The sequence below is a fragment of the Lolium rigidum genome, chromosome 5 (assembly GCF_022539505.1).
Source record: "Lolium rigidum isolate FL_2022 chromosome 5, APGP_CSIRO_Lrig_0.1, whole genome shotgun sequence".
NCBI lineage: Eukaryota > Viridiplantae > Streptophyta > Magnoliopsida > Poales > Poaceae > Lolium > Lolium rigidum.
The window spans coordinates 159,701,785-159,720,916 of NC_061512.1; the positions used below are offsets into that span (position 1 = coordinate 159,701,785).

A 19,132-nucleotide genomic window follows, 5' to 3' on the forward strand; every position below is an offset into this window, starting at 1 on the left:
TGTTATATATGGTGTGTACAAGTGCTCCGCATTTTCTCAGAAAGGTTTACCCAAAACTAAACATGGAAATAGACAAACATTTTTTTTGCATGGCTAGCTCATCAATTGAATGAACATGGCTTAGACTGCTCATAGTGGAAGTAACTTAGGTAGTAACATCACACATTTCAAGGTGTTTTGGTGACATGGCATAGCAATAAATGAAGGATGAGAGGGAGGTGGTAACTAGTTATGTTACCATAACATCACACACATGGGCGGATCCACCATCCCTCCAGCCCGGGCGGCCGCCCGGGCTTGGCGGCGGCGGCACGCCTAGTATCCTATGCTGTTCTATAGCATTTTCTCCCAAAAAATGGCATGGTAGACATGTTTGCCCAGGCTTCTAGAAACTTCTAGGTCCGCCCATGATCACACACTCCAAGATAAAATGAGTCTACAAACTAATAAATGAGACTTTGCATTATACCATCTCTAAGTTACTTTTCACTATGAAAGTAGTAACATAGACTAGTAACTTATGCATGACACTACCTTATGTTACTCCCTACTATGAGCAGGCTTACTGGTTGGGCCAGGTAGACCAGATTCCACCGCTGCTGTGGTCCGACCGGACCCCGTCCAGGTCCAGCCCTAAACCCCAACCTGGCATCTATCTGGCCCGGTCGCTCAGCCTGAGCCAACCCCAACAAAACCCTCGCCACCTTCCCCCCTCCCCTACCCTTCGGCGGCTTGTTTGTTCCCCACCCGCAGCAATCCTCTTCCGGTTACTCTAGTCGAGGCAACAAAACGCGCCCCTCGTGCTCTCCGCCCCAGATCCGATCCACCCGCGCCGTCGCACTCCTCGCCGCATCCCATTCTCCCGACGAGGTGAGCAGCCACGCCGCGCGGCGCCGCATTCCCTTCCCTTTTCCCCTTCTAGTCCGCCACCAGGTCCTCTCCGCAAATCTCCCGCTGCCCACGGGAAGTTCGGGAAGCAAAGCTGGTCCAGTGCTTGGGTTTCGACCTGGGTGCCAGTGTTTGAATTTCAGATGTAGTTTTTCTGCTGTAGAGATTTATAATAGGAGGCAGACGAATGGCTTCTGTGTTTCTGCCCGTGTTAGATTCTTTTGTCAGCCCTACAGATTACATGCTTCTGTAGGATAAAATTCATGTAGCCAAATATCCATCCATTAAACTCAAACAATGGACGCAACCTACCCGTTCATGCTTTACGGTGCAGACTTCCTTCTTACTAAACAATGAAACTGGGCATTCAGTTTCGATTCCTAGTCTCTGTTTTCGCGGTTAAAACTTCAGTGCCCCCAATGCTCTGTTGATGGGTTCATGCATGACGCACACTCTGTTCTTTTCGCAGTCCACATCTCCTGTGTTTCTACGCAAAGCACTATGGGTGCGTCCGCGGCTACGGGTATCCAGATGGTGGCGGCACGCCCTTGCATCCCTGCTTGCCAGCGGATGCTCGGCTCAAGATCTGTGGTTTCTGCGTTCGGAAGGGCACTCAGCACCAGGACTGGCTTTGCGAGCTGTGTGCAGACCGCGTCGGCAGGGCCACTTGTTGCTGCGAAGTACAAGAGGTTTGCGGTGAGGGCCATGTCTCAGGGTGCTGCCCCAGGACTCCCCATTGATCTCAGAGGTAAGCTCAATTCAGTTGCTTTTTTTTTACTTAAGACAGATGATTACTTATGTGCTAAGGGTTAATCTATTTTCCTCAATTGCTTGTTCTTGCCATTTTGGTACCTTTGTGTTATTATACATTACTGCGTTCTTCAATTGTGCTTCCGTGTTAACAACTAAGTTTGTCCTGTGTCTACGCAATGTTATGCAACTGAGCAAGGCCCACTTCAGATTTAGGTGAAAATGTGTACCGTGCTTTGCCATTAGCAACCCTGCAAATATATTATGTGAAACGTCTTTGTCTCCCTCTAGTGAAAGTTCAATGAATATTACTTCAGCTAATGTAGCATGCTGGGATTTGAAGTTAACATGGATATCACAGGACTTCCGTATTTTAGTGTAATGCGCAAAAGAATATTGAAATGTAATGCAGATATAATTGAAATAAGACCCCACTAGAATCTAAAGACAACACTCAAATTGAATGCCACTAGGAAGCTACTACCAGTCAAAACTGTTTAACTACAATATCAAATACTGCTTACAGTCTGAATTTAGCTTTGCTTGACTGGGCAGAAGAAAGTTACAAATATTTTATGAAAAGCAATAAAAAAAGTAGATAAAAGCATAAACGTTTCTTCGCCACATTGAACCTGGTTATGGTAAGTCCCAAGTCCGTTTAATTCTCGGTCCCTTTTCATTGGCAAATGTGTCCCTTCGTCTTTCTAGAGGCTGTTGAGTTTACCAATTTGGTCCTTCTGTTTCGATGTGATTCATTAATGAGCTCAGGAGGATGATTATATGCATAACATTGTACCATAATTGACATTTACGGACATGCTTGCTTTCTACCTGAAATTATGATTAGAACACTTCGCAGAGCTAGTTGCATGGGCTGGTACTTTCTAGTCTCACCTAAGTACTCTAAATTTACTAGTTCATATGCCATCTTTTCAGGTAAAAGAGCGTTTATTGCTGGAGTCGCTGATGATAATGGTTATGGCTGGGCAATAGCCAAGGCTCTTGCTGCAGCTGGCGCTGAAATTCTTGTTGGTACATGGGTGCCTGTAAGTTTTGGTCTCTTTCATGAAATTTCATTTACTGTGGTGGTTATTCTAGTGAAAATCTTACCGACCATCTGCATTTTCAGGCACTGAACATATTTGAGACGAGCCTGCGACGTGGAAAGTTTGATGAATCACGGAAGTACGTCCATCTACTTCTTCTACCATAATTCCATTTCGTCCACTTCAGTGTTCCTTGCTGGATCTATTGTCATCTGTCTAGTGTCTGACAATCACTCGATGCAGGCTGCCTGATGGATCTCTTATGGAGATTACTAAGGTCTATCCACTGGATGCAGTTTATGACTCGCTGGAGGATGTTCCTGAACATGTAATGCTCATATGTATTTAGGATATTCTCTTTGTCAGTTACAATGCTTGACTTATTGACACCTTCTATTTTTGCTGAAGGTTAAAACAAATAAGAGGTATGCGGGGTCCTCAAAATGGACTGTGAAGGTGAGTTACAACATGCCTCTTGAACTCATAATGGTGATAGATGAAGACTATGCTGCAATAATACTTCTTATCGAAGGCCTAATTCCTATATGCTTCATTTGATAGGAAGTTGCTGAGACTGTGAAGGATGATTTTGGCAGCATTGACATCCTTGTGCATTCTCTTGCCAATGGTCCTGAGGTGAAGCCTCTCTCATGAACAGATGCAGACACACGCGTGCCACCACTGTTGTTATCATCATCATCATCATCACAGCCATTGGTAGCAGTTGTAATTGTTTGGTTAACCTCATTCTTTTTTACTTAAAAGGTAACAAAGCCTTTGCTGGAGACATCAAGAAGTGGCTATCTTGCTGCAGTTTCAGCATCTAGTTACTCGTATATTTCTTTACTCCAGCATTTCCTTCCCATCATGAATCCAGGTAATAGTCCCTACTGATATGCTTTCACTGTTCTTATTCTTGTGCTGTTTTCTTTTGCTGTTGTACTACCATCTGAGTTTAAATGGTCAAGTGTATCAGCGTTTATCTAGTACACTTGCCCTTCGATTGGATTAATTGTTGGATAAAGGGCAAATGTCAATGTAAATCTTCCTGATGCCCAATATGAATTATTATGTGCCTGGAAAGTTAACCATCATAAATGACAGGGGTACATAATATGGCATTTTTTACATTAGATACAACTATATGTTTAGCTGTAGGATTTTTTTTTTTCCATATATGTGCCTGGAAAGTTAACCATCATAAATTACAGGGGTACATAATATGGATATTTTTTACATTGGATACACCTATATATTTAGCTGTAGGAAATTTTTGCCATATAAACAATATGATGGGACAATATGTGTAGTGTTTCTTTTTGATCACTTTGGTGTTCAACAATTCCGTGTGTGAACTCAGATTAGAAACTATTTGTTTGCACTGTTTTTTCCTATTCCAATATTTAATGGGAGGTGACCCAGCTTACATTGTTTTGTTATTTCAATGTTTAATAGGAGGTGCAAGTATCTCTTTAACATACATTGCTTCAGAAAGGACAATTCCTGGGTAAATCTTCTTCTAATGATTTCATGACGATGAAGTGAATTACTTGTACTTATGATCTGTTTGGTTGTTGCTTTTTAGGTATGGTGGTGGCATGAGTTCAGCTAAAGCAGCACTTGAGAGTGATACCAGAGTATGTACTCTGTGACATGACTCAATACCAGTACAGAAGTGCTTTGTTTTGCGTACCTTAACTTAACTCCGTCTTTTCTATTTAGGTTCTTGCTTATGAAGCAGGCCGGAAAGGCAAAATCAGAGTGAACACTATATCAGCAGGTATCTTCTTTGCCAAAAATTAAATAATTTTCTGTTTCTAGGAAACCTTTCGGCATAAAGCTTTCCATTAGAAAATGTCATCTGTGTACTAATAAATTAACAGTTATAGTGGTTTAGGGCATCTAGTCTAGCTTTAACAATTCAGTAGCTGTGCTATCCGTGTTTCTTCATCACCATGATCATGATCATGTATTGAATTTTTCCTTATTTCCTTAGGTCCATTGGGGAGCCGAGCTGCCAAAGCTATTGGGTTCATCGAGAAGATGATAGAGTACTCTTACGTTAACGCACCGTTGCAGAAGGAACTCTTGGCAGGTAAAAAAGCGACTTCTTCCTCTTATTACCACTCTTTCTCTGCCACTATTGAGATACTCCATCTATAAGTTACTTATAAATCGTCTCATGCTTGACAGATGAAGTGGGAAATGCAGCAGCATTTTTAGTGTCTCCATTGGCGTCTGCAATTACTGGCTCAACTGTCTATGTTGACAATGGACTCAACACTATGGCTCTCGCAGTTGATAGCCCTACTCTATCCACCTAAACATGCTCTTTATCTCCGAATCTGGTGTAGTGACTTCGAGCTTGAGTGGTTTGTAGCTGGCCCACTCCAAATGAGGCTGTCAATGTAGTTTTGAAACTAGATTGTTGGGATGAATTTGTAAGAGGTAGAGATGGTAGGTTCGAGGATAGGAAAGTTGCTGGAGCATGGGAGATTGTGTGCCTTGTTTCCATTAAGTCCGGACTATATGTTGGTATTTAAAAATAGAGGTGTGGTAGTGCAGTCAATTATTTTGTTTTATCCTGTTATTATCCTATGGATCTGGAAGAGGAGACGAAAAAGAAGGGAATAAAAGGGATTGCGTTTGCAATTATATCACCTTCTCATCATGTTTCAAGTTTGGATTGGTCTGTATACAATAGCTTTTATATTCTCCTGTTGAGGCCACCAGTAAACTTTGTAAATATGCCTAAACTTTGGCTATGTATCTTTCAAGCAGAAGTTAATTGAGGAAAAAAGTTCGTAGTGGTGCTTACTAAGAACTATTACCTCCGTCCGGAAATAAATCACTAAAAGCTTTTTCTATATACAGATATATACATATGTGTTGAAATATGTCTAGATATATCCGTATCTTGACAAAATCGAGTCACTTGGATATATTAGTATCAAAACAAAATCGAGTCATTTATTTTCAATCGGAGGAATTATTAGTTTGTTTCAAATTGTAAGATGTTCTAGCTGTATCTAACGCATTTCAGTGTCCTTGTGTAGTCTATATTTAAATATTCAAAACTTATTTTGCTTCAAATTCTAAGATATTTTAATATATACTACATGTGAACTATGGATAGATGTTACGTTTTGACCCGGTGTTGACATGATGTACGTGTTTCTTCGGTCGTTAGTTTAGGTAAGTTTGCTGCCTTAGGCCTTTGCGTTGCTACCGGCGGAGGCCGATTTTGCTAACTTAGACCTCCGGCGTTGTTGCTACTGGCAGTTTCAGGTGTTGCTACCTTGGGCAGATGGAGTTGCTTCAACCTTGAACGGCGCTGATGCTGGTTGCAGGCGAGGTTTCTGTTGATGTCTCCGAGGATTTGCAACATACTGTATAAATAACTTTTTTGCTGCAACATTTTTACGCCTTTGCTAACAAAATATGTTTGCTACTTGGGTTTCTAGTGAGTTCTCTGACGAGTTCCCCATCGATGTCTCAGATGATATCCATTTTTATTACAATAGAACAATCTTTTGCTACGCGCTCTCCGGCGAGGTATCCGGTGAGTCTTCCGTGGTCTGTCCGGCGAGCTCATCCTATTTCTTTTATTTCGTGAGTGAACTATTTTGCTACACTGAAGTAAAAACAGGATTTTTTTTTGCCACCCGGCAGCAAAAAAGGAAACTGTGAGCACGAAAACTAGGAAGCTGGGAAATCATATTCCCGGTTCAATCCTCCAGGATTCCGAACTTGTTTTGCACGGGGATCGGGAGGCTGGAAAATGAGATCCCGGAGACGCCCGGTACTGGACATCTGCCTACATTTTCGTCAAAGGAAACGAAATAAAAGCATCTCAGCAGCTTGGAAACAGAATGAATTCGTGTTACTTTCGCGAATCTGATTCATCTTCCAGAGACTGCACACGGGGTCCCAAACGGGCCGACAGCAGCTTCTCGACGAGGCACACGTGCACCTCGGCGAGCCGCACAGCGTACGTGCCGACCTGAGAATCTGGGACGCCGGACACGTACGTGCCCCTTGATCCTATTGTGCTCACGAGCGCTTCATATATTACCATCGAACCGTGTCAAATTAAGACAACGATCACACGAGACACAGCAGAAACAGATAGCGTTGGTTTAGCTAGCGACACAGACGAAGTCGGCGATGCAGGGCGGGAAGAGCTCGAGCGCGGTGGGCGCGGCCAAGGAGGCGGTGGCGAACGTGGGCGCGTCGGCGTGGGCGGGGAAGGAGAAGACCAAGGCCGTGGTGCAGGAGAAGGTGGACAAGGTGAAGGCGCACGACCCGGCGGCCAAGGCCACCGCCGAGGCCAAGAAGCAGGAGCGGATCCAGGAGGTGGAGGCCGTCAAGCAGGACGCCATGCGCCAGAACGCCGCCGCCAAGGAGCACGCCACCGCCGCGACCTACCACCCCACCCCCGACAGCGACAGGGAGGCCCGCGCAGTGGAGGTGGAGGGGCCCGGCGCAGGGCCGGCGGGCGCCGCCGCTGCGTCGCGGACCTCGGCGGCAGCTCCGCGTGCGGGGAGCATAGACGACGGCCGCCTGCCCGCCGGGGCGGGGCACGCGGTGGGCACCCTGCATGCGCGCGGCACGGCCGGCGGCCGCTCGATGTAGGAGGAGAGCTCGTCTCAGATTTCTCTCCACGGTGATTTGCGCGCGCGTGTGTAAAATGGCTTTGCGATTAGCGAGCGTTATGTTTGTTCGAGTTTGCTGCTGTACTTATTATACTGGTTTGGTTGTCTGTCTTGTCTGGTTTGAAAATTGAAACTGTGATGAAGAGCTGTATACTTGCTATTGTGGCTCTGAATTCTGATGGGCAGCCAATGGCCAATGCGTCACGATGCTCGTTCACCTCGGTTTTCAGACTAGCTCTATTTTCCTAAAATAACATCGGAGATCAGGAACTCCGTACTGCGCCACTGGTATGATGCCGAGGAAATTCTATGAACTTGATTATAATGCCCTCTTTATAACACTAGAAACCATATGAACTACTACATCCGATCTCATAAAATTTATTTCACATTTATTTAAATTTAAAGGTATGTAGAAACTATTTATTTTAATTTATAATTTATTTTGTATATTTAGTTTAAATTTCTAATTCGTTCTAGATTTGTCTATTTATAATTTATTTTGGATATCTGGTTTAAATTTCTAATTTGTTTAGATTTTGTCCAAACTTGATGTATCTAGAAACTATCTAATTTAAATTGAAATAAATCTAAAATATATTTAAATATATTTAGACACTATTTAATATGTAAATACATTTTAATTTCAGTGAAATCTAAAAAGTTTTATAGGACGGATGAAGTAAAACACTAAGCTACACCGCTGCAGTTGACTTGAAATACGGCCAGTGGCTAAAGTTTGTTCCACGAGTGATCCCTGATTCTTCCTTTCTGCCATTTGCTAATCCCTCAAGTGTCATCGTTTTTTTAGATACATAAATGTTTCAGCTTTATCTAATATGCTTTTATATAGGGTATATAGATATATTTTATTTCTTGAAACAGGGAAGTGGATGCCTTGCTTTCCTGTAGGCAGCTAGCTAGCTTATTGGCCGAATGCATATATTTTATGTGTATTTTATTAAAGTCGGAGCTTTTCGATCTCTGTATCAACTACATTTTTTTAGCGTATCATTAAATTAAAGTTTTGCCATCATGGGTCAAACAATGTTGAGACATGAATCAACTATCGAAAATGATAAGCAATATGAAGTTATCTACTTTAAAGTCTACTAATATACTGTTCAATAGCTTGAAAATAGAAATCCCGTGTAACTATCATCATCCGATTGCACCTAGTAGCCATAAATTCTCGCCGATCCTCTAGAAGAAGTAGAAACAAAGTTATATCCAAAATATAACATGCAAAAATTAATGCTCTTTTACCTGTTAAGAGCAATATTACTCCTGCATATTCATATTGACCAACATTATGTTAAAACACCATTGTGTATCCTAATATTCTCATTTTTATACCAATTACCAAGCACATTAATAATATGAGTTAATGGTGGTATGTTATAAGCAAATACACAGTGCGTTATATAATTTTATCAGAAGGACATGCGGGCAATAAGTGTTCTATGGTTTCCAGAGATTCACAAAAACACCACTTTTAAAAACACTTCCAAATGGCTAGCAAGATCATCCGTAGGTAATAACACTTTAGTACTCAGAAACCACATAAAGATTTCAATGTAAAGAATGATTTTCATTTTTCATAGATACGTAAGGATCTATATGATGATTCATTAGGTCGAGATACCTAGATTTTACAGTAAACCTTCCAAATTATTCGTGATTAGTATTTGAGAGTTAGACCGTCATTAATTGTTGACAAAAGTGCAACCATTTATTACACTGATGATCACCCTCCTGAAATCAATATTTAGCTGAGTTTGGGCTAGAACATTTGCCACCAGAACATTTTTCTACTAGACAATGTCACCTAACCAAATATCCTTCAAAAAATGAACGGTAGAACGAAACGTTTGTTAGTGTTTGTATATGCTACCGTATAGGTATAGAATAGTACTCTACCCTATACGGTATCCCCTCTATATACGCCATGCCTGGGGCTCTTCCAGGTCTATATCAACACGTACCCGACCCCTCTAACGAGGGTATCGTTTCCCTCACAACCAACATGGTATCAAGAGCGATTCCTCTTCGCATCTAGCCGCCGCCGCATCTCAGTCGCCGCCGCCGCTCCAGGATTCTCCCCGCCGCCGAAGCTTCTTCCCCTGCTTCTCACCGGCCGGCCCTCACGACCACGACCAGGACCTGTCCGTCCCTGTGATTGGACTCACGAAAGAACCAGGAAAACAACCCTACCCTTCCCTCCCTTTGATCGATGGCGTCCTCCTCGATGCAATCTGCGCCGGGCACACTTGGGGCGCCGCCGGCCTCGAAGCTCACTCGGGCAAACTTCCTTTTTTGGAAGGCTCAGGCTCTTCCCGCCCTTCGGGGAGCCAGGGTCATGGCGCTTCTTGAAGGTACCGACCTGCCCCCGCCCGAGAAACTTGAGGTTGAAGATGATGAAAAGAAGAAGCAGTCCGTTCCCAACCCTGCCTATGACACCTGGGTTATCCGGGATCAACAAGTTATGAGTTACCTGATGAATTCGCTGTCCGAGGAAGTTCTTGCTCATGTGCTTGGGCTCGAGCATGCTTCTGAAGTTTGGGTTGCCCTCCATGAACTCCACGGCATGCAGTCCAAGTCCCGGGTTTCTGCGTTGCGCGGCGCCCTGGCAAACACAAAAAAGCTCGACAAATCTGCCCAAGTTTACCTTACCATGATGAAAGGCTTTGTCTCTGAACTCATTGCTGCTGGAAAGAAGGTCGATGACGATAAGCTGAAAGACTATTTTCTCAAATGGGTTGGATGGTACTTTCAACCCCCTTGTTGCCTCTGTCCATGTCGTGCCCTCTATGTCCTTCAACGGCATGTGCTCGCAGCTTGAGGCGTATGAGTATCGTAACACTATGTTGGCCGATTCTGGTCAGCCCACCTTCACATCCACTGTCAATGCCGCTGCTCGTCATTATGGGGGAGGCTGCAGCTTCCCTGGATATGGTGGTTCCTATTGCGCCCCTCCTGCTCCCTCGCCTCGCTATGGCAGTGCTCCTCCTGGATATGGTGCTCCTCCTCCTGGGTACGGTGGTGGCCACCCTGTGTATGGTGGTGGCGGACAACATGGTTATGGCGGGCCTCCTGCTCCTCCGCCTATGCAACACCCTCCTCGCCAAGATGTGCGCCCTCCTCGCAAAGGGCGTCGGGATCAGCCACGCCGCCCCAAAGGAGGCCGTGGAAAAGGGCGTCGGGATCAGCCACGCCGCCCCAAAGGAGGCCGTGGAAAAGGGCGCGGCAAGCCTGACCGCGTCGCCACTCCTTGGCAAGATGGTGTCCTATGTCAGATATGCAAGAAGGAGGGTCACTCTGCCAATGACGTTATGGTGATGATGACGATGATGATGATGACACTCCTACTAAGGAAAAGGGCGCCTATGGTGTTGACACTAATTGGTATATGGATACTGGTGCTACCAATCATCTCACGGGACAACTGAACAAACTCACTACCCATGATACTTATCAAGGTCGTGATCAAGTACACAACGCTAGTGGTCAAGGTATGCCTATTGCACATATTGGTCATGCTATTTTGCCCACCCCGCATAGCTCCTTATAACTTCGCAATATTTTGCATGTTCCTACTGCCTCTATGAATTTACTTTCCGCTCATAAGCTTGCGCTTGATAATAATGTCTTTATTGAAATTCATCCATTCTATTTCTTGATAAAGGATCAGGCCACCAGGAAAATCATGTTTAGAGGTCCGTGCTATGGTGGTCTCTACCCCCTTGTTCATGTGTCATCGGGGTCCTCCAAGTACGCCTTCATCACCATCAAGCCTTCATCCTCTACATGGCATCGCCGTCTAGGACAACTGTCATCCTTTATTGTTCAAAAAATTCTTAGGAAGAATAAGCTTTTATATTCTCCAGAAATAAATCTTTACATTTGTGATTCATGCCAACAAGCCAAGAGCCATCAGTTACCCTATCCAGTGTCTACTAGTGTTTCCACTGTTCCTCTGGAGCAAATTTTTTCTGATGTATGGGGCCTGCTCCTCTGTCTGTAGGCAAACATTCATACTTTGTAAATTTCATTGATGATTATAGCAAGTTTACATGAATTTATTTGCTTAAGAAACGGTCTGATGTGTATCAAGTGTTTCAAGATTTCCAACAATTTTTTGAACGCAAATTTGAGCGCAAGATAAAAACTATGCAAACTGATTGGGGTGGATAATATGAAAAACTTAATGGTTTCTTTCAACGTATACAACGTTCCCAAACTTGAAAAATCTCTAGCGAAAAATTTATTTTTAACCCTCATAGTTCGATAGTTTTTCTTCAACTTGAGCCAAATTTTGTTTCTAATGTATTTGTTATGCAACAACTGTTGCTATACACCCTCTTCCGTGAGTAGCTTGAATAACCATTTACCCTCTTCCGTGAGTAACTTGAATAACCATATACCGAGCGAACATTTATTATTTAATTTCAAAACTTCTATACCTAACCCTCCTTGATCGTTAGGACAACAAACTATATTTCATCTCGTTAATCTATACTTTTTCTTGGTCTCATCAGTTTGCCAAAATAATCTTGATCTAAAATTGTTCACGCACTTTCTTACTCCTTTTAGAATTTCAAGAAAAGAAAACATAAACATAGACAAACTCGTCAGCACCGAATTAATTAACACTAAACAATCTCACTAAGAACGCAACTTGCTTCACACCATTCTAGCTTAGCAACAAAATGGTTCTCTATCGGATTTCATTCTCAATTGCGGAGTTTCCTATGGTGGATCGGTATTCCAAGGTACCAAAATGGTAGAATTCCAGACATTTTATGTTTTATTAGTTTGCGGCTTCTTGATTTGATTATATCGCTGATGCTTGCTACCTAGTGTCTTGTTCATCTGATCCTACAGATGTTTCTTGTTAGTGCTTGATCACACACATATTTACTGTTTTCATAGTTTAAAATTTTCTGATTCTACGCCTTTTATTTTATTTTCTTGAAAGAAGCTAGGCAAGATTTAACATATTTTTTTATGAAGAATAAGAGTGTGTGATTAATAAACAAAAAAGTAGGAAAAAACCATTCATCATCGTGGAACATGACCCCACAGTATAACACCGACGGAAGTGGCTACCAGCACAAAGCCGGGAGAGACTTGTATAGGATCTCTCCATTAGGTAGGATCATAGGATCAACCCAGAAAAAACATACTTCGAACAGACGAAAAAATCTGAAAATAATAAACAACATGCATATAGGTTGTATCTACAACTCCAAGAAATTTCAGCTTAAAATCTGATCTACACTTGGAGAAACAAAAAAGACAAATTCTATTGTGAATAGTGTCAGGTTGAGTAGTATTTCACACTATTCACACTCAGATTTATCTTTTTTGTCTCTCCAAATGTATGTCGAATTTGAAGTTGCAAATTTTTGGGCGTTGTATATATAACATAGATGTGTGTTGTGATTTTTTTTTCAGATTTTTTGAACATGTTTTGTCTTTGCAAAAAAAATGTTTTTATAGATCCTATCTATGACCTGATCCTACCCAAGTCTTCCCCGCACAAAGCCCACACATATTGTTTCGAAGAAAGACCACCACCATGCAAGTGTGTGAGATCGTATCATCATTCATCGTCATCAAACAACCAGAGTCTGAGTTCACCTTTGACAGCCACAGATGAAATCCTTGCCGCAAGAGGTGTTGGAAAACTGGTGCCTACCAATGATAACAACTAGACCGTTCGCGGCAACGACCAGGCAACCCCACCAACTGTAGCGACAAACATTGCAGGAAATATGTGTGGAGCTCGCACCGACCAAGCCCCGTAACTGACCACCCATCTCCTGTCATCATCGCTGCCAAAAGGTCTTCCATGGTAGCTTTGACTCCAACACGACAATGCGAAGCTAGAAAGCCCCTCGGATAACCATATGGTGCTCAAAACTTATCCTATTTTCTTCGGTTTTGCTAGAAATAAGACGCCTGATTTTTATTACGTCTCAGTCGTGTTTGATGACCGTCAGATCAGTTGTTGCAAGAATCGTGCAGCCCACTAACAGCTTCTGGTACGGCCACGTCCAGTGCGACTTGTGTTTTGCCCACTGTTCACGTGAACTACTCGGTTGCATCTTTCCACTTGCAAATTGGGCTTCTGAGGTGTGCGGCCTCTTTGACTTTTCTTTTTGTCTGCTTTTTTTCTTCTGTACTGTGATTTTTGTCATTTCTTTTTGGTGCTATTTGTTATTTTCTTAGGTGCTGCATCACAGTTCTTGAGTGTTGACCTGTTCGCAAATCAAGTAGTGTACAACGGAGACACGTACGATAGCAACACGACGCAAACTAATGATTATTGTTATTTTTAGCATAAATGGTAGCAAAAATAGGTACTATTGGCTTAGTGCAAAAATCTAAAAAATCCATGTTGCAACTTCTGTTTTCCTGAAAAAAATCCTAGTTACAACACACGCGCAACTGAAAAATCCAGTTGCAACCCGCACGTAACTAGAAAAAATCTCAGTTACAACCCTCGTGCAATTGACAACATTCAAGTTGCAATCCATGTGCAACTAAAACATCCAGTTGCAATCCGCGTGCAACTGGAAAAAATCTCGGTTGCAACCCGCTTGCAACTGACAAAATCCGAGTTACAACCGCGTGTAACTGGAAAAAATCCCAATTGCAACCCGCGTGTAAGATAAAATCCAAGTTGCAACCCCGCACAACTGACAAAATCCGAGTTGCAACCCGCGTGTAACTGATAAAATCCGAGTTGCAACCCGCGCAACTGACAAAATCCGAGTTGCAACCAGCGTGTAGCTGGAAAAAATCTCAGTTGCAACCCGTAACTGACAAAATCCAAGTTGCAACCCGCACGCAACTGGAGTAGTCCTAGTTGCAAGCTGCCTGTAAGTGGAAAATTCATAGTTACAACCCGTACGCATGTGAAAAAAACTTAGTTGTAACCCATACGCAATTGGAGAAATCATAGTTGCAACATGCGAGCAACTCGAAAAAAGTTCGTTGAAATCACAGTTGCAATCCGAAATTACAAAAGCACTAGAGCCTCATACTATGAACCGAACGCTAATTTTTCAAGAGAAAAAAACACATTCATCTAATTTTTGAGGGCAAGGAAAACGTTTCGCTCTCGCCCCGCGTCGTTCCCCAGGGCGACGCCTGGGCGAACCCTAGCGCCGCCAGCCGCCGCCTCCCCTCCATACCCCTCCCTCCGCCGCTGCCGTCGGCGCTGGCCACGGTGGCGGCGGTCCCTGGCGCCAAAGGGAGTCGGGGGGTGGTCGTGGCGTCGATCTGTTGTGGCGGCTGCTGCGGGGAAGCGAGCACGACATCAGGGGCGGCGATCCCCTGGTGTGCGGCGGCAGCTGCCCCTTCCATGGCTTCCCGGCGATGGGGGGTGGTGGTGGCTGCGGTCCGGTTCCCACACGGATCCGTCGTCGGTTCTCTCGACGGCGCGAGGAGGGGGCAGCGACTTTGCGAGGTGTGGATGGTGTGGTACCGGCGTCCAAGACCGCGTGGCGTGGCAGGCCCGATCTTTGATCTGGGTCGCGTGGGTCTCGGATGGTGCGTTCACCGATTCCTCCTTCGTTTTCGCCGGCTAGCGGATGACGGTGAGGGGGCACTGTTCATCCGTTTCGTAGTTTGAAGGTGGTGGTCCTAGGGTTTCTCTTGCGCGAAGATGGAGACCTCCGATGCCTGCTCTCCTTGATCTAGCCGGAGTGTTGAGTTCGGAAGGCGCCATTGGCGAATGTAATAGTGCTTTTTTGCCTGGAGTTTGCTGGATCGGGTGGTATTCGGTCGTGCGCACCCATGTTTTTATTCCAGCCGTTTGGTTCTGGAGGGAGCGGCGCGAAGCTCTGTTCTGTGTTGACACCAAGTGACATTTTGGTCCATGGTGAAGTCAGAAGAAGAGAATATCATGAAGGCCGGATCGGAGGTCTAGCTAATGGGGAATTAAGTCTCCGCGCTGTTGAGGGACTTGCTTTGTGTTCCGGGCTTCGCAGCAGTGGTATGCAAGTGGGGGCGACAACACAGGTGAAGTTCAGAGTCCTACCTTTCAGGGTGAAAATCCAAGGTCTGGCCTTAACTGGTTGTGCCTGGCAATGACCTTGTTGGAGGTATTGTTTTTGAGAGCGGAGACTATCTTCAGGGTGAAAACCTAAGATCTTTGATCGGACGACGACGGCGCTGATGCACTGTTTCCTTCTTGGAGGCGTCGCTTTTGAAGAGTCTGTATTTCAGGTGTTGTCTTGGTGGTGGATGTATTGCTGTTGCTAGACCTAGAATGCTGTAGCGGGACTTTTGTTTCTTAGTTTTTTTTTTCTTTTTTTTTGGCTGTGTGCATCCGTACTGCCATTAGGGTGTTGCGTTGTTGCAGAGACTGGGTGTAATTGGTATCTTATGATATTAATATATTTCCTTTATCGAAAAATCTATTGATTAGCACTGAGCTGGTGGAATATTTCTTGTTTGTGGGCCTGGGCCAGATGTACAGTTGGAAGCCCAAGCTGATGCTCAAACTTGCCAACACGAACGAACCAGAAAAGTGTGAGTAGACATGAAAACGCACACAAAAAATTAGCCGACGACCATCGAACCAGCGATGGAAATCGATATCGGTAGATTACGTACCTGCCCACTTCAGCTGACTGAGACTTAATAAATCTCAGTCGCCTGGATCTAGACTTGCCCTATTTTCTTATGTTTTTTGGGATTCGGAAGCGGGACGAATACACATGCGGATTCAAATACCGCATCATTTTGTCAAATTTGGGCATGCTACTATAACGGATTGAAAAGGGGGACATATACCAGATATATACAAGGAGTGATACCAAGAAGTTCATGATTAAAGACAGTAATGTCACATGAAACTACTATGTGATTCATACAATTACATTGTACAGGACACACCTGTGCAAAGAAATGTAAAGTACACATTGAACACTAGAAGTTCCTAAAAGGCTAAATTATCCTGTATACCGCCCTATATTAGCAATTTTGATAAGGACTGTTGTAATATCCCAGGTAATGGGGTTACAAAAATAGATGAAACAGATGTGTGCATTGCATTCATGCATAGAAAATCTGGGGAATTTTCGCGCTTTAAAGTAAAACCGATCACGATGAATCGAAGTTTCACTTGACCTTGGTGGAATTGAAGTAGCTCATCAAGTCAAGCGCTATAAACCTCAATGTGACTTTGTTAAAACCTTGTTTTGGGAAGAGATGATTTGATCTAAGGGGTTAGATCAAATGGAACTAATAATCAACACAACAACACTTTACTCAATGATCAATTGCTTGATCTTATAAAAGATCACAACATGATATTCCTTGCCATAACATATGAACATCCATTTAATTGGAAATCAAGTAACAATAATTGGAGAAACTATTCTTCACTTATCTTTTCCATGTCTTAAACAAATCCATGATCCTACCATGAACCTCATGGTATTCATTTACTTCATTCTTATAAACCAAACAAGGAGATCAATCCAGGAATATATATTCTTCTCTATTCCAAATCATTATATAATAAACCTAGAGAGGTGAGAATCCTATTTTTTTAGGGAAGCAATGACAAACCTTGAGGCAAACCTTGGATATAAATATCCATATGATCACAACATCATCTCCAAGAGGGACCCTAGGATATTGCTCAAGACCTTCCCTAGAGAAAGAACCCTTTATGTTACCCATAGATATTGGTGACTACATCATTATCTTTGGAGAATAACCTTGGTTAGAATTTAAGTCCTTCCCAAATAAGAGAAATCAAGCTATGGGGCTACACTCAAGTAGTTGAGTCAACACTTGAACTTTAGGGAGAGAATTACCCATACATTCTGATGATTAATTCATCATTCCTTAAGTAGAACTATAAGTTATTCTCTCAGACATTCTCCTGGGATATAAATTGTTGAGGTAACCATATTCATTCATGATAGTATAAGAAAGAAACTATATTTAGTTAATCAAGACAATACTTGATCTTAGAAGAGAGAAACCTAATTAATGAGAGATACTTTAGGAAGCCAAACCTTGATCATCATAAATTAAGTGATGATCATAAACCCTAAGAACTTGAGGTAAAGATATCAAGAACAAGTGGATCATGTCTAACCATGATCATGCTCTTGAAGTATGTGAGGATAAGTTAAACCCTACTAGAATAAGTAGATTTCATTCCCACATGAAATTATAGGAAGATAGCTAGTAAGCAACCCTAGGTTTGTATCTTATCTTTTACTTGTGAACCATTTGGTGATCATAAGTAGAATCCTCCCATACCTATATTTCATAAAATAAAGAACCTAAGAAAACCTTAGAGTAAAACTCCATATTTAATATGGTGAGAAATCATATATATTCATATGACCAAAGTTAACTATAAAAAGAACTATAACCAATGTAGCTACTTAAATAATAAATTGAGGTTAATAATAGAAGCCAAATTGGTAGAAGATAAAACTAATTCTCAATATCTTAGTAGCTAGAGGAGAACATAAAATATTAAGTAAGCAACCACCTTATCATGGTTAGGGGAGATTAAACCCTAGCCAATGCAATATGATGTCATCCCAATTCTACAAATTAGAATTATATCTCAACCCTAGTTTTTACATCAATATGGTAATCATAATATAAAACCAGGCCATAATTGAGATTCAATCCAAGTGTCATTAGGTAATTAGCATTTAAACCCTAATGATTCATTCATCAAATCCTATGCTTCAATTATACAACAAAAGAGCCACCCAATGCTAAAGTCCTATGATTAAACCCATGTGTGGTTAACAACCATTTAACCTTGTAACCAAGATCAACCATGATGGAACAATACCTACCTTAGATACTTTCAAAGTTAATGATAGTATTAACCTTAAAAGGGGGTTAGAATAGAAGTTCTAAAAACCTTAATATGTTGGTGATCACATAAAATCATATGTAAGTCATCCACTTCTCAAATGAAAACCAAGCCTTAATAATAACTTCTGAAATACTTTGAGTTGCAATTATCAACTCTCATAAATCCTAACAGAATTAATTCACAAGAAAAAGGAAATTAAAAAAATAAATGAGAATATGAACTCATACATATTTGCTATTTTGAATAAACATGCAAGTATGAAATATACTCAAATATACAATATTTGTTTCAAATAAAGAATGGTGCAATAGTCATTGCACTATATCTTAATTCAGTAAACATAACAAGAAACCTACAAATAAAATTTGAATTCAAACCTGAATTCAAAATAGAAAATTCAAAACAGAATTGAAAATAGAAAATAAGAAAACAGAAAAGAAAAATAAGAGAGAGGAGGCTTACCAGACTTGGCCACCGCAGCCCACCTCGGTAGCCCAACACCGCAGCCCATCAAGCAGCCTAGGCCCAACTCCAAACCGTAGCCCAACACCAGCCCGTAACCCTTCGCGTGGATAAAGACGAGAGGAACGTCTTCGTCTTCGTCTCCGCTACTGCTCGCACGGCAGCTCGCCACCGCGACGCCCAGGGCCACGTCCCGCGGTCGCCGCCGCTGTAGTTGACTGCCAGCACACGCCGGTGAGGCTATAAAACGCGTAGAAGCCCTCAATTTGACCTCTCCTCGTCTCATTTTTTCCAATTCCGAAACCCTAGCTCACCCCGGCCATGGTCACCGCCGTCGACTGGGGCAACCCCGTGCCTCGCCGTGACCACCGTAGTCATCGCCATGATCTACTGGATCCTCCTGCACAAGGAATCGGCTTGAGAAGCTCTCAGTCGCCGGGGGTTGCGTGTTCCCTTTC

The 19,132-nt window shown here is 42.8% G+C and overlaps 2 protein-coding genes across 2 annotated transcripts; both read left to right on the forward strand.

Moving 5' to 3' along the window:
- Positions 1–765: 765 nt before the first annotated feature.
- On the forward strand, positions 766–5,339 carry LOC124652314 (enoyl-[acyl-carrier-protein] reductase [NADH] 2, chloroplastic). Its single transcript, XM_047191338.1, has 13 exons — positions 766–870; positions 1,358–1,636; positions 2,575–2,684; positions 2,768–2,823; positions 2,928–3,012; positions 3,093–3,140; positions 3,246–3,320; positions 3,450–3,561; positions 4,140–4,191; positions 4,270–4,321; positions 4,407–4,464; positions 4,681–4,779; positions 4,878–5,339. The coding sequence occupies exons 2-13, from the start codon at positions 1,390–1,392 to the stop codon at positions 5,006–5,008; spliced, it is 1,125 nt and encodes a 374-aa protein (XP_047047294.1). The 5' UTR covers positions 766–870; positions 1,358–1,389; the 3' UTR covers positions 5,009–5,339.
- A 1,467-nt stretch (positions 5,340–6,806) lies between these two features.
- On the forward strand, positions 6,807–7,319 carry LOC124656610 (11 kDa late embryogenesis abundant protein-like). Its single transcript, XM_047195322.1, has one exon. It carries the CDS (start codon positions 6,852–6,854, stop codon positions 7,317–7,319), a length of 468 nt encoding a protein of 155 aa, XP_047051278.1. The 5' UTR covers positions 6,807–6,851.
- Positions 7,320–19,132: the final 11,813 nt, after the last annotated feature.